This window comes from Seriola dumerili, unplaced genomic scaffold (genome assembly GCF_002260705.1).
Source record: "Seriola dumerili isolate Sdu_G_001 unplaced genomic scaffold, Sdu_1.0 BDQW01000192.1, whole genome shotgun sequence".
Classification (NCBI taxonomy): domain Eukaryota; kingdom Metazoa; phylum Chordata; class Actinopteri; order Carangiformes; family Carangidae; genus Seriola; species Seriola dumerili.
In genome coordinates this window covers 184,270-206,700 of record NW_019174447.1, presented here as the reverse complement: position 1 = coordinate 206,700, position 22,431 = coordinate 184,270, and the positions used below count along the sequence as shown (strand labels likewise).

The following is a 22,431-nucleotide window of genomic DNA, read 5'->3' as shown; positions in this document are numbered from 1 at the left end:
ATCAGACCCTGACCACCTGTTTGGCAGTAACTTACCATAAGTGTGTTTTTCAAAACTCTACACACAAATCCAAGTGTCATATGTTGAAACACAATAGAGTTATTTTTCCAAAATGTTACTGGTGTAACTGTAGTACAGTGTGGTACAAGAAAACAAAGCTAAAGTAGTCTAAAGTCAGTCAGCTTTTCATCAAAATACCAAAACATTTGGTGTCTAAGTCTCACCAGTTTAGCACTGATGAAAAGTTTTAATTCATTGGTGACAATGTTGAAATGATAGACTGACGTTGCATGTTTCAACAAATGTGAACAAGGTTTTGATTGTTTAAGAGGCTTTTGCAGGGCTGATTTAGTGTCATTAACTGTTCTGAGAACTGCATGAAGAGTTGTGAGAATGATGTTTCTGATGAGTGAATCGCATCAAAACGATTAATAAAAACTGTATCATAGGATATGAGCAGGGGGACTCACGTGCTTAAAAATAGCCACTGATATGTGTGAGTGCTCACCTTGTTTTCATGTGATTTGTCATGTTGTGCAGAACAATTTGTTCTGTGGCAGCAAACTCTCAAAAGACGATCTGCAAGACAAGGGTCATGTGAGCACTTCTTCAAATTTGGCACAAATATTCACTAGGATGAACGGTATACAGTTTGGTGGTCAAAGGTTAATTTCACAGTGACCTCACAAAACGTGGTTTTGGCCTTGTGAACACAATATCTCTGTAACACCTTGAGGAAATTTCTTCATATTTGGTAAAAACGGTCACCTGGACTCAAGAATGAACTGAGTAGATTTTGGTTGCTAAAGGTCAAAGGTCAAGGTCACAGTGACCTCGCAAAACGTGGTTTTGGCCTTGTGAATGCAATATCTCAAGAATTGCTCAAGGGAATCCTTTCAAATTTGGCACAAACATTCACTTGGACTCAAGTACGAACGGATTAGACTTTGGTGGTCAAAGGCCAAGGTCACGGTGACCTCACAAAACACTTTTAGCCATTACTCTAGACTTCACACAGCAATTATGACAACATTTTGTACAAATGGTTAAGTGGATAAACAGGGATGTAATCTGAAACTAGTGGTACTAGTCTGAATGGCAGACAAGAGGCATACAACTGTGAGGCAGTAATTATATTCTTTAAGGTGGCTAAAATACATTTTTGCTGATGAACCTATCCAAAGCAGCTCATCATACAGCTATTGTGCCGGTGCTCCTGCTGCTTCTCTAAACTGATGTGAATCTACTGCAGGTAATACACTGACTGTAGATAAGTCCCTCACAAAACCCCACGTCAAATTACCCCAACTATCACTTTAATGTGTTACAGTTTTTTTTGATTGCTCAAGCACAATTTGGAAAACAGGGCCCGGTTTTTCAAAACTTTACACACAATTAGCACAACCACACACCCAATTAGCAGAACACCTCAGATCCTTCACAAAATGAAACACTCTTGTAAAAACGAAATACTAATTTATAAAAACCATATTTTGTTAGCATATGAAACACACGTTTCATATGACTTAATTCTGTTTGAACCAGTTACACACTGCTGTGCTTAACCTGAAACACTTTTAGAAATTATACTTCTCAGTGATTAGGGCACTGTAGGTGAAGTACACAGAGGAAGTGCAAATATACAATAAATTCACCAAACACTACACAAGACCAGTGCTGATGAAAATATCATTCATTTCTCTCCATACACCCAAATCAGTCAACATGTCAACATGGAGAATCACAACAAAACATGTCCCAGTTTTCATGCTACTACAGTCGTGTGCATAACACTGTCAGCTCAGCAAATATCAGACAAACATATAATACTGTGTCCAGCACAGGTTACAATTACAGTAAAAAAAATAAAATCTGACAGTACAATACAGTACAGAAAATACTAGACATTATCTCTTCACCTAGCTGGATCTGGCCAGAGAATTTCATCAACATCACAGGCGATATCCTCATCGGCAAGACAACGTGGGAAGAACCGTCTTGAATGTCGAATCCATCCTTGCACAGCTGCAGCGTAGATTTGGTCCCAGGCCTCCTCCATGGTCTGGATGAGGGGTACCTGAGCCTGGGGCCGGAGATCGTCAACCCTCCACCGCCATGCAGAGAAAAACTCTTTGATTGGGTTTAGAAACGGAGAGTATGGTGGAAGGTATAGTAATGTAAACTTTGGATGGTGTTGATGACAATGTATTGCATCTGGTGCATTTGGTTTACTGCTGTGACGATCTTGTGCAATTGGTCCAAAAATGTGAGAATGTGAGGTTTGTTGTAAGGGCCCATATTGGTATGAGGGACAACGTGGTCAACTAGTGAATTTCATTTGATAAATTTGGTCCTCTTCTTCTTTGAGCATGTTCTCCTCCTGCTTCAGGTCTTCCTCTTCCTCTTCCTCCACCTCTGCCTCTACCTCTGGCACGGCCTCCGCCTCTTCCTCTTCCTCTACCTCCTTCTCCACCGCCACGGATTCCCCCTCTCACCCTCACTCTTCTTCTTCTGACTCCTTCCATTTTGGTTGAAGACAGGTGAACTCAGGTGCTGCATGATTATAGTGCTGATAAGTGACTGATAAAACTGTTATCACCTTCTGAGTATCAACATCAATACAACATACAGTAAACATATCACCAAACCTCAATCTCAATCAAGTCTCCTGAGCAGTGACACACACTTATGGTAAGTTACTGCCAAACAGGTGGTCAGGGTCTGATGCTGGGAGCAGTACATATTACAGTTATGGATGAATATGGATGAGGACATTCTGTTCTGTCTTGATGAATAAAATGAACTTAGACAGACATGGTAATAATTCTGCCATCGCATCATTTCAGAGAAACAGGTTTAACTGATCCGTAAAAGGGGCCAGCACAGATAGTGATAAACTTCCTGAGCGTGTATGGACTTGTTGACAGCGTCTGAATAAAGATATAAGGGTGCATCTTGTTCTTCAGAAGTACCAGGCACCTGTTGTCAGAGCAAAGCCTCTGACTTCAGCCTGTCATGCTGAAGACCGGTGAGTTGATTTTGCTGAACAACTTTTGAGTATCCTGCTTTTTTAAACTGTTCAAACTTTTGCAAAAAAAAAAAAACAAGCATCATTGATTTGTTGTGTTATTTATTGTGCAAGGTTTTTCTGTATTTGTGACACGGTACACAGCATGATGCAGGCTATTGTTGATGTCAGACTTTGTTTATATGTGAATGTGCTATTTTCCTACCTCATAAAAACAGATCAAATTCAACTATTAACAGTGAGGGCAGGGCTGCCAGGGCTGCTCATATCCTATGATACAGTTTTTATTAATCGTTTTCATGCGATTCACTCATCAGAAACATCATTCTCACAACTCTTCATGCAGTTCTCAGAACAGTTAATGACACTAAATCAGCCCTGCAAAAGCCTCTTAAACAATCAAAACCTTGTTCACATTTGTTGAAACATGCAACGTCAGTCTATCATTTCAACATTGTCACCAATGAATTAAAACTTTTCATCAGTGCTAAACTGGTGAGACTTAGACACCAAATGTTTTGGTATTTTGATGAAAACCTGACTGACTTTAGACAATAAAAATACTTTGAACTTTCTGTCAGTTAATTAGGATTTTAACCAAGTGAGAGCCAGGCCAAAGACGCCAAGATAGTTTTCCAATCGGTCTAGGAGTGTAAAAGTTATCTACGGTATCAAAAGTTCCACTGAGATCCAGAAAGTGGAGCATAGAGATGGGATCTGAATTAATAGTAACTTGCTTTAGTAAGAGCAGTTTCAGTGGGCTGACACTGACAGGTCCTGAAGGCAGACCGACAGGGTTCAGAAAGATTACTGTTAGATTTGTAGAGTGAAGGCTGCTGAGACACGACTCCTTCCAGTAGTTTAGAAAAGAAATGAAGCTGGTAGTTATCTAGAGATCTGGAAAAAACAAGCATCATTGATTTGTTGTGTTATTTATTGTGCCAGGATTTTCTATATGTGACACGGTACACAGCATGATGTAGGCCATTGTTGATGTCAGACTTTGTTTATATGTGAATATGCTGTTTTCCTACCACACAAAAACAGATCAAATTCAACTATTAACAGTGAGGACAGGGCTGCCAGGGCTGGAAAGAGTACTGTTGTACTCAAGCACAAGTAAAGTTACTTGTGTAAAAATGTATTCAGATACAAGTACAAAGTACATCAGTTATAATGTACTCTGAGTAAACATTACTGTGTTAGATTTAAAAGGGGGAAGAGGAGGGGTAACAAACATGGTGATACCAGTAACATACGAATGGAAGAGGATTAGGGCCACATGTGAAAAAAAATATTTTTGAATTCTGACTTTTTTCTCAGAAAATTCTTTAAAGTCAGAAAAAACAACAAGTTTGTTACAATAACAAGAGTAAATTCATGTAATTCATTACTTCCACCCCTGAATCCTGCAGACTAACTTTTTACATTGGTTGTGGCACTGGTGCACTTAACTTTTTCATTTAGGTGCACCTAAAGTTTCTCACCACATCTTTGGGGCCACAGTAATACAATTTAAGTGTTACCTTTTTTGAAATTGGAGAAGACATTCTTTGCGACAGGCAGATTCAGTATTTTGGCCTTTTTGTTTGTTGTAGGCTCAGAGTGAGATGAGACCATCTCTGCTAAAGATGTTAGGTATCAAATCTATACTATCAGTGTACACTGTAAACCCGAATGCTCAAATTAATTAATTGGAATAAGTAGTGTAAACTTAAAATTTGTTAAAATTTCGACTAACTTAAAAATGTTGAGTGCCAGTAGCATTTTCCTTCTTTTGTGTTTATTAAACTGATAATTTTTGATTAATGTAAACTTTTTTGACGGATTATGTAACCACTATATTAAATAATTAATTCATAGTTACTCAAAACTCTACAGTTTAAACATGGTTTTTTTGTCTTATTTTGAAAGGATAAATTGATTACACGTTTAAATAAGATACGGTTAACATTAGAATATTATACTATACATGTGTGTGTATATATATATATATATACAGATACAGATACAGGGTGGTGAGGGGGTGGTCCTCAAGCCACTCACTCTATGCTTTTGAGAACATCTGGGAACATGAATAAAAAGTGATGTTAAAATCATGTAAAAGTCGGCTCTTATACACTCCTAAAGAGTTGGTACTCTCGCCTTGACTCGTCTCTCTTCTCTACCGGAAGTATCTACACAATTTTATTTTGTAGTATTTGCGTGCACTTCCTCTTCAGACAGTGGAGCAGAGCGGAGACTGCAGAGGTTCGTTAACTCTCGGCGCCATCGGATTAATTGTAAGTATTCAACATAAAACTTGTTTAAATGTTTGTTTGAAGGTTCAACGTGTTTTTAAACGGACAACGTGAGTCACATTAGCCATGTAACACTGCTAACGGTTAGGTTAGCAATTAAGCTAACAAGCAAAGTCGGGATGTAGTTGAAAAAATTCGAAATCAGTGTTGGAGCTGTGCCAGCGTTGTGAGTGAAAGCAGAATGCTAATGATAGCACCAGGTGTTATACCTTAGCCACGTTGGCTTAACCCGTGTAAGTGAAATTAACTGGTTAAATAAAATGGAATTCGTTTTGTTTGTGATTGCTAAAAAATGTATAATTTTGCAGTGGCTTTAATCAAAATAAGACTAGCAATTTGCGGAGTTTCATGTAACCTATAATTGTGAGGATAGTGTTAAATTCAAACTGCAAGGAAAAATGCTTGTTGATTGACGTGGTGTTTGTTTCATGTGCGCAGGAACTTATTTTCGCCAGGGAGTGCTGTACAGTATAAATGTGCATGCATGATATCTGCAAGCGCTTACACACTTTCCTTTAGCTCCTTAGCTTCAGGGAACAATACAGATGCCGCCGGAGGTGCTACTGTATCTCTGGCCCATTGATTAGCTCCCGCTAACGTTACCGCTAAATCTCTCCCCAAGTTTAACTAACCCGGCTGGCCTGGGCCACATTGGGTGCTGAGCAGCACCTGCTGCCAGCTCAACTTTCTACATAGTTTTGACGAAGTGTTTTTTGTTCACCAGTCTCCACGGATAAGTGATAACTCTCTTGTCCTGTATGATTAGATATGTTTGAGTTATGAATGCTTTCTAGCTAGCTAATGATCCTAGGTTGTCTATCAGCATTATATAGCTAATTTGTTAGGTACTGATAAATGCTACATCGCTAAATGAGCAAGCATTCATAACTCAAACATATATGAGACTCAACACCGTCAGCAACCCCCTTCCCACCCCATGGTTTGATTTGATCGTTTTATGTGAAAGTGAAAATAGCGAATTCCTGGAGGGACTGTTTCATTCGAAAGCAACTGTCTTGTTGTGTAGCAGTGTTAGCATAACACATACTGTATCATTTATAAAACCAAAGGTGAGGGAGGGGGACTGTTCTACATGAAGTAATTTGAGCCTTCATGAGAACTGCTTAGTCAACTTTATTCCTCAGATCTTTGTGCAAATGCACGCCCACAAGGGCATTGCTCCTTACGCCTCTGCTGAAAGGAATTATGAGTGGGACACTATATTGCCACTTATAAGTTTTTTTTTGTTACAAGTGATTTTGCAGATTGAACAGTCTAACAAGTAGCTTATACATCTGCTTTGTTTTAATCAATGTTAGTGTATTTAGTTGTACTCTACTAGTATGAGGAATATGACTGCAGTTTTGGTTAATTCTGATGGAGGTTTAAACTTAATGGCAGATGTCATGTAAAAAAATCTTTTTTCTTGAGTTTTCAGGTTGCTGCCCCGAATATGACTTGGCACTGTAAGTTTTGTTCAGCTTTTTTCACCACTAGAACATATTTATTTAAACACTGTAGACTGCAGCACAGCCAATTTTCAAGAATTAGCCCACTGCCATGCCTCCATGATGATTGCATATGTACATTTCAGACACTTAGTGCACTGAGTACTCATTTGTCAAGATACCATACTTTAGAACATAGCAGCAGTGCAGGGCAGATTCAGGAATCTGTGACATTCAAGTGCCCTTTATGCACATTTCAGCAACTTTTTTCTGAGTCTGTACTCCACAGACACATAAAAACACACTTAAAAAAGCATGAAACAGTGGTATTCCCATACAAAGATTGTAACAATAGCACAAATGTATACTCTTCATTTAATTCCCATAAAAGTAGAGTGCACCAAGCGAGTCTTGCATCAGACTTTTGTAATGACATTGTCTATAAGCATACTCGGAATCTCCAAGCCACTAGCTCTGACATCACTGGTGATTTGTATGATGAGTGTCCAGTTCAGAGAACAGAAAAAGAAGATGATGAGCAGTGTGATACTTTGAAACTAAAAAATAAGCTCAAACTTAATGCAGCTTCTTTATTTTTAAAGATGCAGGCTATCCTTCATGTGTCAAACACAGCTACACAAGAAATAGTGGACCACTTGAATCAGATCTTCTCTTTATCCGAGCCATTGATCAAGGAGGAAATTAATGATATATTGCAGAGATATGGTCACAGTAATACAGATTCCACACTCAATGTAGTTGTCAGTGCTGTCATGGACTCTAATGTTGTATTTAGCGCTACCTCCAAAGGTGCAGAGTTGTCCTCTTGTAAGCGAAGAAAGACATTTATAGAGCACAACTATCCATTGATAATGCCAGTAGAGTACCATTTAGAGCCACCTGGGCATAGCATTATGTAGGTTCCAATCCTTCAAATGATTCAGGAACTGTTTAAAAACACAAACATCCTTAGCAAGATCAGACAACCAAACACTGAACCAGGTTATGTGTCATTTCATGATGGCTCTCATTTCCATGAAAATTAGTTACTCTCAACAGAAGATCTACACCTAGCAATCCAGCTATATATTGATGAGCTTGAAATTGCTAACCCTCTTGGCACATCACGTAAAATCTACAAACTTTGTGCTGTATACTGGATCCTTGCAAATGTGCTGCCCAAATACCGATCAGCAATGCACACTATACAGCTAGCTGTGCTAGCTAAAGTGACAGACCTCCAGAAATATGGATATGCAGCTGTACTTGCTCCACTGGTTCGTGATGTTCACACTCTTGAACAGGATGGCGTGTTTTTTGAATCTGTTGTGAAAGAAAGAAAGAATGTGAAAGGCACCATCTTTTGTGTTTCTGCTGACAATCTGGCTGCTCATGGATTAGGTGGCTCTTTGGAGTCATTCAGAGCAGATTATGTTTGCAGAAAAAAAGTGAACAGTGTCAAGCAACTGAGGTCAAAGAGGAAGAGTTTGTTCAGAGAACCAAAGCCAGTCATGATCTCCATGTACAAAATGTCCAGCCAATTTGGGGTTAAAGGTGATTGTGTTCTGCGTGAGTCACTTCATTACTTCCACCCCATCGCAGGTTTTCCTCCAGATCTACTACATGATCTTTTGGAAGGAATCATTCCAGTTGAACTTGCTCTTTGCATTAAAGAAATTATTCGTCTTAAGTACTTCAGTTTAGAGTATTTGAACCAAAGGATGACATCATTCCCATATCAGCACACTGATAAAGTAAATAAACCTCTTACAATTCCCAAAACATTTATGACTCCGGGAACAATAGGAGGCAATGGGCATGAAAATGCCACCTTTGCTCAGACTACTTCCATTACTTGCAGGCAGTAAAGTACCAGAGGATAATGCTGCATGGGAGGTTTTGATGGAATTAAAAGAGGTGGTGGAATTAGCATTGTGCCCATCTTTTTACTGATGAAACCTTGGACTTATTTGTTTGCAAAATCAGTGACCACAGACAGATACTGCAAGAGGCTTTCCCTGAGTTTAGGCTTCGTCCTAAACATCACTATGTGGAGCATTATCCCACCTTAGTTAAGTGCTTTGGGCCCCTAGTGCATGTTTGGACCATGCAATTCGAGGCCAAACATCGCTGTCTTCAAAGAGAGTGGTGCATGCCGCTCAAAACTTCAAAAATGTTTTGAAGACACTAGCAATCAGACACCAACACATGATGCATATCACCTTGGTGCACCATCATTTTTCAAGCCAAAAAACACAAACATCCAGGGTTGACTCTGTTTTGTTTCAGCTCTACCAGAAGTATTCAGTCTCACATTCGAGGACAAACAACTAGTGACACAGTCTACCATACATCAAAGTGACCATTGATGGCATAGACTATACCAGTGACAACGTTCTGTGTCAGTTGGAGTCAGTGGGGGGCTATCTAAATTTTTCAGACTAGCACAGATCTATTACCTTTGTGAATCACAATGCTTTTTTTCTCTGTAGTTGATTATGACTCCTGTATGGTAGAACATCTTCGGGTCCGTACAAAGGCTGTCAGCCACACAGGCAAGCCTGTGTATTCACCTGCAATCTGAATTCAATGATACAGTCCCACTCTCTGCATACAAGATAGATGGCTTGCTGCTGTTGACTGCCAAGAGGTTCGTACACGTGAGACAGGATTAAGACCACTCTATGAGAAGTAATTCTTCATAAATCAATAATTGTACCTTTATTAAAAATGTGCTCAGTATAATCAGTCAGTATATACATGCATATACATAATCTGTATATTGGAATTGAATTCTTTGGTAACACATTCTATGAAGGACAAGTCTATAATGCATTATAAGCACATTCATATAACTAATAGCTAATGTTATGGTAGTTATAATGTACGGTGTAACCCAGGTCTAAGAATCTTTTTTCAAACAGTGTCACTTTGGCATGGAGGTATAAAGCATTGTGAATGCTGAACTTACAATACATTATGTCCACCATGTTGATAATTCATAATACCTTCATAATACCTTCATAATGCCTTCTGAATGTTCTTAGAATGCATTTTAGACACAACCTTCATAGAAAGTGTCACCCAATCTTTTAACCTCTCAAATTTCTCTTCATTTATTAGAGCAATGGCCGCTGAAGCCCCACAAAACATGATCCTTCGTGTCAGTGAGGTGGACCGCACTAGAAAATTAAAACTCGGCTCTCGTCCAGTCTCTGTTGATGCACTGATTAAGATGGTAAGGTGGTAAGTCCCAGTAAATAAGTATCAGGCCCATTGTACTAACCCATTCATATTTTCATTTTCATTTATTTATGTATGAGGACAACACACATTAATATTTCTGTAAATGTGTCAGTGTTTCAATTTCAAACCTTGGGCGAGATGTTTTGAAACCTGAAGTGTCTTTGTGCCCACAAGGGCATTTTTTGTAAATAATCAACAGTCACTGCAAAGAAAATCAAATGGCCATCATTATCCTAGCAGTGGCACACTTAAAAGTCATCTTGCCTTCTCAGAAATAGAGAGCACAAAGCAGCAGAATGAACAGGGGTCTATAAGACTTGTGTACTCAGTGTTTTTGTTTTTATGACAATCACTGTTAACAATATTGCCACAGTCTTACTGTTTTTTTTAGGTAGATGTGATTAGTGTGTGATCTCCCTTTCATTCTTTCAGGATGATATGGATGCACCAGATCTGGGGGATGCATCAGTGGCCTTCCTTACAACCGTGAGCAACAATGCCACAAGTCCAGTTCACTACCACCCAGTGAAAATTGTTTTGGGAAGAAATTTTACTCAGAAGAGAAAATTCTTCATTGATACATTTTCGTGACTGAATAAACAAACTGTCCTCAAAGGACTATTTTAAGTAGCCACCTCTCCAGCTTCAGTGTTCAGGGGACTTTTTTCCCACAGAAGGACAGCTTTGTTTATTCAATCATGAAAATATATCAAATAAATATTAGAAAGGGAATATTAACATATTAAGATAATGACAACTTTGTGAGTTTGAATAATTTCCATTACTACATAGTGCTTCTTAAAGTTTAAACCTGATGGCCAGAAGTAGGCTTCACACTGCTTTTGTACATAATAATGTACAGATTTGACATTTTTATACTTTTAGATTCATGAAGAGTTAATAGCAATTTATGTTTAAGTTGATGCACTACAGGTTTACAACCAGATGGCCCATTGCAAATTTTAATGTATATTTTATTTTATTTTTTTATTTCTTTCAAATATTTGTTTCAGATTGTGCTAAAAGACAGTGGGCAATAAAAAAGGTTCTACTCAACATTTGAACAGAAAAAAATATTGACTTGTAATCTGATTTTTTGATTTTTTTTAAGTTAAGAGTACTCAATGTATTTAAGGCAATCTAGGGGTGTCACGTAGCGCAGTGGGTTACGCGGGCGCACCATATATAGATGCTACAGTCCTCCCTGCAGCTGGCCCCCGGTTCGACACCCGCTTCGGACGGCCCTTTCCTGTGTGTCATTCCCCCTCTCTCTGCCTCCCCATTTCCTTTCTCTCTACTGTCCTGTCCATTAAAGGCACAAAAAGCCCCCCAAAAAAAATAATTAAGGCAATCTGTTGCCACAAATATTTTAAGTTTGGAGGTAAATGATTTTGAGTTTTATTAAGTCAATGTTTTTGAGTTATGGTTAATCAAAAGATTGAAGGAAGAAACTAATAAATGTTAAGTTTATTGAACATGAAATACTGAGTTTTCATACTTAAAATTATTAAGTTCTGTTAAGTTAATGCAATGAGAAAGATGAATGATTATTCTGAGTAGCATGTACTGAAAATATTTCAGTTGGCTTAATCAGTATTTTAATTTAAATATATTCAAAAAGTACATGTAACATAACTCTAAATATTTAAGCTCTGATTTACTCAAACTTTTGAGTTTTTGAACTCAAAAAAATTGTGGCAACTGATTGCCTCAATTTTTTTGAGTTCTGCTTACTTATTCGGGTTTACATTGTAGTAAAATCTCCTTAAATACTGAGTGAACTCAAAATCAACCTCAAACGAAGAAGGAAGCTCACTGGAGGAAAGTTACACTTTTGGAATATCCACTTCATAAAAAAGTCACGCCTAAAACTTGGCTGAGATTTCCGGCACATTTCGGACTTTGATATGTTTCTTGAACTTTTTGGCTTGTCCTCAGTTTTTCCTTTTTGCTATTGTCCTTCAATATTTTCATGTAACTGCTCCCCGAACCTCATTGTCTAGTTATTTTACCTTGTCTAGATGTTCAGATTTTTACCCAAGCCTCACTGATCAGTTTGCATTGCAAATCTCTTTTGGGTCAGATCAGTTGCTATGGCATTGGCCCTGGTTGATATACGAGACAATCAGATGTAAGGATAAAGATAACATTAGCACTAAGGAAACAGTGCTAACGATAGATTGTAAGGAAATAGTTCTTGTTGTTAGATTAAATGTTCCTGAGGAAAACCATGTGAAAGATGTCCTGCCCATAGAGAGAGGTAAACTGAAGTTCACTCATGTTGCGGCCATTGTAACTTGTGTTTCAGTTTTTGTGTTTTGAGTGACACTGACCGTGTCCAACCTGAAGAGAATCTCACTGTACTGAGTAAAGTCAAAATCAGCTTCAAACAAAGCAGAAAGAAGCTGATTGGAGGAAAGTTACTTACTTTCTGCCACATTTTGGACTTAGACATGTTTCCTTAACTTTTGCAGTTCTGCCTTCGTTTTACTTTTTGGCTCATATTAAGCCCTTCCTGCATTGTGTTTCTAAAGTAAATAGTCCAAGGGTGCATGGCTCACAGTAGCAATACTGCTTGTATTTCTTCACATTTTTATGCCTCCACGACAGTCAGAGACTCTGGCATTATGTTTTATGATATTTCAGTAGGGTAAGTAATTGCCTCATATTTGGCACAAACATTCATTTGGACTCAAGCGTGAAGAGATTAGATTTTGGCGGTCAAAGGTCACCTTGTCCTCACAAAACATGTTTTCGGCCTTGTGAAAGCATTATCTCAGGAGCTCTTCAAGGGAATTCTTTCATATTTGAACTTGATTTTGGTGGTCAAAGGTCAAGGTCAGTGTGACTGCACAAAACACCTTTTGGCCATAACTCAAGACTTCACACAGCAATTATGACAAAATTTCATAGAAATGCTTAATATTTTCTATAACTCTGGGTAAACAGGGATTTAACCTGAAACTAGTGTGAGTGGAGGAGGCAGACAAGCATAAGGCAGTAATTCTAGTTCCTCATGTTCCTTTTGTTGTAACTGCTCACCAATCCTCATCATCTTACATAGTAATTATATAGTAAATACTTAGTAATTATGTAGTAATGTGAAGAATTTTTTTTATATATTAATACTCACAAACATGTTATCTTCTGATGCATTAGTAATGACCCACCTGTCTTACCCTGTATCTGCACTATATTACTTACAAACAAATCCATATAATTACTGACCAACCCTCTTTATTCTGCTTCAATTTTAATCAGTAAAGACCCAATATTTTACAGTAATTATACTACTACAACTTGTCATTATACTGATTTTACTGATTTTACTTGGCAATTTCTTCACACTACGTAATTACTACATAATTAATGGCCTTTAAATCAAAGGCTTACCAAATTCATATGTTTTATTAAAAAAACTGAAATTGTTGTACATCATTAAATCTTTGTATTTTCTATCTTTCAGGAAAACCCAGGTTGCACTTGAACATCACTGCTTAGCTACTGAAGAACTCATTAAAAATGGGGAACACACCATCAGAAAGTAACATGGGCGACCAGCTCAGATGCTACAAGTGTGATAAAGTCCTGCCCCCATGCATCTCCTTCTCAGATTTATACCAAACTACTATTTACGGGAAGCGTGTACATGTTTTCAATGGAGGACAATACTTCAGACCAGTAGGCAACAACATTTTATACAAGTGTAACGATTGTTTTTATAAGCCAAGCAGAGATGAAGAAGAGAGAAGGAGAGAGGCGGAGAGGAGAAGAGAGGAGGAGAGGAGATGTGAAGAACTGAATCAAAGACTCGAAGAATCACACCAGCAAGCTCAAGAGCAGCACGAGAATCAACTGAGCACAGACATTACGGAAGAACACAAGTCCAAGCAACATGTTCTGATAAGCCATCTGGATGAGTTTGATGCAAACTATGAATCAGACAGTGATGAGCTTCTAGAAACCCTCTCATTAAAATGCAGCATCCCTATTCCAAGCCTCAGTCTCGCTGAGCTGACTGCTGATCAGCTGGAGAGCATCCTTTCAGCTCTGGACGAACTCCTGTTTGATGAATGGATCAGTGCTCCTCCATCGCTCAGCACTCTGCAGCACACACAAGTGTTCATCATAGAGCTGTGTGTCCTGTCTCTGGATATGTCTGAGGGACTTTCCCTGCACAGCATCTCCAATCATGTGCAGTCCCTGGTGGGGTCCGTCAGCCAATCAGCATGCAATGTTTCTGAGAGTTTCCTGCTGACTCAAGCCCTGCACCTGAATCTGATGCACTTCTTTACTGACTGTGGCAGCTGTGAGCCAGATGCAGCTCTCATAGCCAAACGATGGGCCGAGGGGAACCTTTCCACTGAGAATCTCTTTCTTATAGGATTCCTCGGCACACTCGTGTCATCGCTACAGAGTGTGGTTGGAAGAGCCTCCATGTCCATTTTAAATATGGAAATCCAGAGCTTGAAGCTTCTCCTTTTCATACTCAAAGATCTAAATGGCAAAGAAAGCCACTCAGAATCCACTGAAATGCTCCTCAGACTTGTGCAAATAAACCAATGGACACCAACAGAGGCAGTGACTCTGCTCAAAATGCTGTCAGAGAAATATACAAAGGATGCTCCAATAACTGAAGTGCTCACGTTGATACAAGTGTATGACGTATCACCAGACTGGACAGATGACTCCGGACACTCTCTCATTCAGGTTCTGGACTTCATTGGACCTGAGAGAATCCAACTTGATTTTCAAAAGACTCTCAGAAAGCAAGATGAGCGTGGTCTAGATTCAGCTCTAGCAGAATTAAAAGGGTTCAGGAATTTGGAGGATTCTGTCATCAATATGATAAAAATCATCACGAGTGGCGTCCTGCAATATTCAGAAAATGCCCCAAAAGATAAACCATTCATGAAAGACTCCTTTAAATGTGCAAACCTGAATGCAGATGACATCCAAAACTCTTTGTTTCAGCTCTGTAAAGCAGTTTCTGACACAAAAGGCTGGTGGCCAACAGTGCAGCAGATGCTGCGGTGGTGTGTGTTGGTGCTGACTGAGAAGAGTGTGCCAATAGAATTGGTCAGTGTGGAAGAAGACCCGTGTGTCACAGCCATGTTGGCAGCCACACAAGTCTGCATGGGAAACAAAGTGGACATTGTGCTGAGGTCTGACGAGCAAGCTAAGGAGTGGTCTGACTTCTACAAGCATCTCGGGATTTCTCTCAACACAAACATGAAAAAAACCAATGCATCACACAGAGATGTCTATGAAGCAGACATTGTGTACGGTACCATGGATGACTTTGTCTCTGATTACTTCCAATATGGCTTAGAGGTGATGGAAACAGGGAATCCACACCTTAGCCGAGGGTTTATCATTGAAGAAGATAGTCTCAGTGCTTCTCATAATCTGGATCTCTCAAGGCTCAAGCAAAACGACACTTTGGTATTTGCTGCTAAGATCCTGCAAACCCTCTTGGGTAATTTTCACAGTGAGGATATGGAACTGAGACACAGGTTCATTAAGGCTCTTTTTCAGGTGCTCCACAATAACCTAAACAAACACACAGACGCGGACAGTAAACTCATAACCATCTTACAAAAATGTACTGGTAAAGAACTGCCTTCCAACGAGGTCTACATTCTGACCATTCTTGAGAATCTCCTTCAAGAGTTTACTGGAGAAACAGACAGTGAGATAAACAAGGCATCTCTGGGAGGCCAGTTGTTGTGGGAGAGTTTATTTGCCTGTGTAGAGCAATGCCAATCCTCAAAAGAACAAACCAAAGAACTCTTCCAGATGATGTCAAACACTGTAGCACAACAACTTTGGCCACCGAGAGAAGCTTTAAACCTCCTTGAAGCATTAACTGACCACCATCATGATGAAGACTGTGTTTCAATCATGAAGATTTTACACCTGATAGGAACATATCAGGTTTCTTCTAAGTGGACAGATGAGAAGAATCGGTCTCTTCTTGAGCTCTTGAACTCATCTGAAACCGAGAATCTGATCCAACTTTTAGAAAAAAGCTTCAGAGATGAGACAGAAAAAAGCACTGACTGTCTTTTTGATGAAATACGGCACATGAAAAATATTGATGAGCAAACACTGGAGAAATCATACTGTATAGTAAAGACTGTTAAGAACCTGATTGAATCTGGTGAAATTAAAAACCACACGGATGTGCAGCAAGCAAGGAATCTAAGTCATAGTACAGACATAGTAGACCTTCAGGAGATCCTGGCAGTCTTATGCAATGCTGTACACTTGCACAAGGCTGAAGGAAAGTGGTGGCCCAGAGCCACTCAGATGATAAGCTGGTGTCTCTTGGCCATGTCTGAGACTGGAAAGCTCCTGGAGATGGGAACTGGAGAGGGGAAGTCTTGTGTCATAGCAATGTTTGCAGCACTGCGTGCGCTCCAGGGAGAAAAGGTAGATGTGGTGTCCAGCTCCTCTGTGTTATGTCAAAGAGATGCAGAAGAGTGGACCAACTTCTACAAATACTTTCACCTCACAGTCGACTCAAACACAAATAAAAACGAAGATAAAGGTAGAAAAGAGTGCTACCAGAAGGACGTGGTCTATGGGACAATTGAAGCCTTTGCTGCAGATCACCTTCGCCAGATATTTGAGATGAAAGATGTGAGGACCGATCGCAGCTACCAGTGCATCATAATTGATGAGGTGGACTCACTGCTGCTGGATCATGGAGTGCAGCTGACCTACCTCTCCAGCCCCATGGTTTCCATGCAGCACCTGAACATTATTCTGGCCATGATCTGGGGCCATGTCAGCCAGTACGGCTTCCTGTCAACAGGACACCAGACATTCGTACAAGGTCCCCCTGCTTCATTCTTCAAGGCCATATTTGACTCAATTGACACAGAAGGAATTGATGACCCCATGGATGTTTTATGTATTGCTGAGGAATTAAAGATTGTGCCAGAAGGATTTGCAGAGGATTTATACAAAAGTGAAAAAGATGAAGTACTCAGGAAACTGAAAACTGTGAGTCAAGATGCAGTGGTAGATTTTTTCCACAAAACTGAGCACTATGTCCCCTATGGTTTCACTCTATACACTCTAGATGACAATGGATTGCTCTGTCTGAGAAAGGCCAGTCCATCCAACAACCAGGACATTCCAGACCTCAAGTTTCTTGTTTTGGATGAAGGCTTGTGTTGTCCTCTCTCTGACTCTGAGGACATTCTTATCAAACCCATTGCAGGATTCATCTCAGAGAGGATTCAGTACACACCTTGCACAAACAATAAAGACAAAATCAGCATCCCTGGGTTCCTGAGAAATCTGATAGAGAAGAAATTGTCAGTGTGGGTTCAGAACGCCTTTCTGGCAATTAAGCTGAGGCAAGGACAGGAGTACGTTGTAGAAAACGAGAGAGTGTGTCCAGTGGACTTCAGATCCACTGGTATTGTAGAACTGAGTAAGACGTGGGGTGATGGTCTGCAGCAGTTTCTTGAGATTAAACACCAAATCAAACTGAGCACCATTTCAACAGTGACAAACTACATTTCTAACATTTCCTTTTTTGAAAAATACCATTGGAAAATATATGGAACCACAGGGACACTTGGGAGCGAAAAAGACATGCTGTTCTTGCAGGACCTATATCCATATCTCTCGGCCTGCAAAATGCCGACTTTCAACCGGAGGAAATTATTTGAGGTCAAAGGTATTCTTAAGACTTCAACTGCAGAGTGGAAATCTGAAATAAAAGATGTGGTTATGGCTCAAATTTCCCCAAGTCCATACAGAGAGGGAAGAGCAGCCTTGGTGATCTGTGAAACCATCAACAAAGCCAGAGAGATCTATGAAGAGCTGAAAAGCATCATCCCAGGTGAAATCATTCTCTATAGCCGCAGTGACAGAGATAGTTTGAGCAAAATAGATAAGACATTGGATCCTGGTGATGTCATTGTTGCCACAAACCTTGCTGGGCGTGGCACAGACATAAAAGTCTCAGAAAAGGTGAACAACAATGGGGGATTATTTGTGATCCTCTCCTTCCTTTCCGAGAACACGAGAGTGGAGCTCCAGGCATTTGGCCGAACTGCACGCAAAGGTAAACCTGGATCTGCGCAGGTGATCATGACCACTGATTGTCTGCAGGAGTGCTTCAGAACAGTGTCTTCTCTGGAGGAGGCAAAGGAAACTAGGGATAGACTCTCAGCAGAGACTATGAATGACATGATGAACGATGTCACTGAGATGAAACTGCGGGAGGACCTGTTTTCAGAGTACTGCAGGACCCTGCAGTATATTTACAGGAACACAGATGGAGATGAACGAGGCGCTGTTGTTGGCATCATGAATGAGTTCTGGGGGATGTGGTTGCAAACTAAATCAGAAGAAATTGACCAGTTGGAAAGATATGACTTGCAAAAATGCTTAAAAGCTGATTTGTCACTGGCAAAAAGACAATCTTACCGTCAGACTTCACCATGTTCCAGCATTTACCACTACATCAAGTTTGGGAATATCACACTGGATCAAAACCAATGGGGTCGCAGCATGATTCTATTTGAAAAAGCTATGGAACAAGATGAAAGCTGGGCAGCCATAGCTTTTTACAGTCATGCATACTGCACTATAAAGCAGCAGAGGAGAGATTACCTCACTAGGGCTAGAGATGACCTCAGGAAAGCACAGGAGTCTCTGAAGTACCTGAGTGAGGAGTGCGTTCTCTGCCTGCAGTTTGTAAAAATGTCCTCTGCGACCAACCGTCAACTCAACCCAACCAGCCTCGAAAAACAGTTAACAGCCAAGTGCAACATGTTCAGTTACTTTGACGAAAACATTAGTGAGGCTATCAAAAAGCTGGAGGAGATAAAAGACAAAGAGAGGGATGCAAAAGCCAATAAATCACCAATGTTCTCCCTGGTGTCAGGCGCCAATGAAGATCTCCAAGTGGAGGCCTACAATCTGTACAGTCGAGGCCTGAAATACATCTTTTCTGTCGAAGAAGAGCCTCGTTTCCCATGGGAAAGTCTGCTGGTGCTCTGTCTCGGAGTTCTGCAGATTATTGGAGGGGTACTGATCACTGCATTTACTTGTGGAATATTAGTTCAAGTTGGTTTTGGTCTGATCACTGAAGGGATATCAGACTGCATCACCGGCATCGAGTCCATGGTGACAGGAAATTTCAGTTGGAAATCATGGGCTATAGATAAAGCCATTTCTATTGGCTTATCTCTCATTGGGTTTGGAGTTGGAAAGGTGATTGCAAAAGGCTTCAAAGCCTCTAAGGTGTTGATTAATGCATTTGGCAAACAACTGAAGTTGATGCCAAAGGTTCTCTCCACACAGGCTAAAAATGGCATCAGTGTTGTTGCAAAAACAAATATGAAGAATGCAGTGAAACACAGTGCAAAACAAATGGCAGAAGAACTCATTACCTATGGATTGGGGAAGGCAGAAAATGCATTACTGAATGAAATACTAAATGGCATAAAGAATGAAGTGAGAAAGAGAATTGTAGATGATGTGAAATCCAACATGGAAAAAGAGCCCTTGGCTGCAGTAGTAGACTCTGTTATTCTCTCACACCTTGAGGATAAACAACAGTTCTCCGATCTCCTGCTGGACAAGGAGAGAAAGAGCAAACTTCTGGCCGTTTTCAGTAAATTAAGCAACACTGCATTGCAGCCGTTCTATGCTGACCTCAGCTGGCAGAAACAGCTTAACTCATCCATCAGCACAGTGCTTGACAGCGCTAAATCAGACACCTCTGGCAAAACAAGTAGAATACTGACAGCCATCCAAGCCGTTCACATGGGGGCGCTGGCAGCAGATGCCATCAGTACAGTGCTCAGCCTCTTAAACAAGTTTCTCTCAAACCTTCATGAAGAGCTGAATAAATTTAAAAAGGACGTACATTTCTCAGAGAAAGTGAAGCGGAATAAACTGTCTGCTTCAGAAACTGAGACACTGAAGGAATTCAAGGGGGATTTAGCTGACACCATCAGTGCTTCATTAGCTGATGCTTTGGTAGTAGTGTTCCATCAAAAGCTCTCCAGTCACTTTGTTTCTTATGCCCAAGACCGAGTAAATGGCGTCATAGGCAGTTATGTAAGAACTGGCTTAAAGAGTGACAAAACAGAGGAAGAACTCCTAGCTGGACAAAACAGCAGATACACTCCACACATGTCAGGAGACAAAAATACACTTGCAGCGGAGTCAGTCAAACACTCACTGTCACAAGCTGAAAAGATCAGGAACCCCATGACATCAGGTACCATTCTGGATATCAGAGTGCTGTCAGAAACCACTGGCACTAAGGTTGTCATTCTAACAGAGGACAGCCATGGCAAGCTTACCAAAATGCAGGAGCTGAACCCAGGCACTAAACCTGCCAGTCAAAATGTGACACTGGTCTACAGACCAAAGAGTTCCCAATACCCAGAGGGCTATTACAATGTGCGCATCAATAATCAGACAGTGATTGTAATCAACGAAGGCAAGAGCTGCCTGTTTCACGCTTTAGCCCGAGGCATGAACCCAGAGGCCAGTGAAAAAGAGATCACCTTGGAAGCAGGTCGTCTCCGAACTGTGGAGGCTGATGCTCTCCTGAGATGCCCGGACCAATGGGAACACTTCGTCAAGATCCAAGAGTGGATGGACGCAATCATAGGAAAGGACTGGTTCATGGTAGAGGGAGCTATACCAAAAAAAATTGTACAAGAACGCAAAGAGGTGCTCAAGAAAGAGGTTAGAAAAGAAAAATATTACACAAATTGGAGAAAACACAGCCAAAACAAGCCTGACATTGGACAATTCATCAATGCGCATCACCAACCACCAGTGAGTAGTATATTGGACGCTAGAAAATTCAACAAGAGCAGCAAATTAGCTGAAGCCATGCATGAAGTGGCAATAGACTCACGTCTTCTGGATACCCAACTGATGTATAATGTGAAATCACATCATGGCCCTGGACTTCTAACTGAAAGTTTTCAGTTTCAGTTTTCCAGTACAAAAAAACAAAACTTCCAGGACTTACTGGCTGCCACAATAAGCCAGGACAATGCTGTGGGCACCTTCAAACTGACCATTGTAGGTGCAATGCCCAGATTCAGATTAAATAGTTCCAAATACATACAAGTGAGTAAAACCAGGCTCAACATTTTTGAACAAAATTATCAGAATCATTCTAAAGCTTTGGTCCAGGAATGGTTTGACCAGCTCCAAGGCAAGGGTGTCATGACAAATGCTGATCTCAGCACCCTTAATGCATGGATCGACAACCAGGGCTACAAGAATAAAAGCGATCCGCACAGGAACCAAGTCTCCAATCTCCTGTAATGCAAAGGTAACATGACATTTAATATAAAACAGCAGTTTGTAGAATGAGAATTGTTAACAATGTCCTAGTCATGACTCATGCCTTTGGCGCGAGGCCCAAACTGATGAGGGAACATTAGGTTCACCCTCACCATGGAAAAATATAGGCTGAGGGCACCAGGCACCTGCAGGGCTGTCAGCTTCAGTGGGTGGGATTAAAAATGTAGCTCAATTCAAGTTGGAGAAGTTGCGGAATACAAACTTTTTAGTGTTCTTCTATGACAACAACCTGTTTTGGTTGTTAAAAAAACAAGTAAATTAAAAATACATTTTCCTCTCAGGGGTTGTTTATATGGAAGAAAATAAAAATTGGAAAAATGATCCTGGAAAAAAAATCACTTGTCTTTCACGGTTTCCATAATTATGATTAGCAGTTGATCTGAGTGAAAGATTTATCAATCTGTGCTCTGTTTGCAGTGGGATATTGACACCTGACAATGTGGTTGGCGAAGACCTACAAGGAAAACTGAGATTGCTATTGAAAAAGCTATTTCAAAGTTCATATTGTTTTACTTATCTTTAATGTCTTACCTTAACTTTATTCAGGATATTCTAATCATTTGCTTGCTCGATATGGTGGGGGGGTGGATTCTCAGTTTTCCTTGTAGGTCTTCGCCAACCCATTGTCAGGTGTCAATATCCCACTGCAAACAGAGCACAGATTGATAAATCTTTCACTCAGATCAACTGCTAATCATAATTATGGAAACCGTGAAAGACAAGTGATTTTTTTCCAGGATCATTTTTCCAATTTTTATTTTCTTCCATATAAACAACCCCTGAGAGGAAAATGTATTTTTAATTTACTTGTTTTTTTAACAACCAAAACAGGTTGTTGTCATAGAAGAACACTAAAAAGTTTGTATTCCGCAACTTCTCCAACTTGAATTGAGCTACATTTTTAATCCCACCCACTGAACTGACAGCCCTGCAGGTGCCTGGTGCCCTCAGCCTATATTTTTCCATGTGAGGGTGAACCTAATGTTCCCTCATCAGTTTGGGCCCTGCGCCAAAGGGCATGAGTCATGACTAGGACATTGTTAAC

The 22,431-nt window shown here is 40.2% G+C and overlaps 1 protein-coding gene across 1 annotated transcript; it reads left to right on the top strand.

The window, feature by feature from the left end:
• Positions 1-2,980: 2,980 nt before the first annotated feature.
• LOC111227946 lies at positions 2,981-21,859 on the top strand. Its single transcript, XM_022753697.1, has 3 exons — positions 2,981-3,028; positions 13,489-21,354; positions 21,804-21,859. The coding sequence occupies exon 2, from the start codon at positions 13,545-13,547 to the stop codon at positions 21,345-21,347; it is 7,803 nt and encodes a 2,600-aa protein (XP_022609418.1). The 5' UTR covers positions 2,981-3,028; positions 13,489-13,544; the 3' UTR covers positions 21,348-21,354; positions 21,804-21,859.
• The last annotated feature ends 572 nt before the right edge of the window (positions 21,860-22,431 follow it).

Coding starts and splice junctions, on each gene's coding strand:
- LOC111227946 (XM_022753697.1), top strand. CDS start 13,545: ATGGGGAACACACCATCAGAAAGTAACATGGGCGACCAGCTCAGATGC.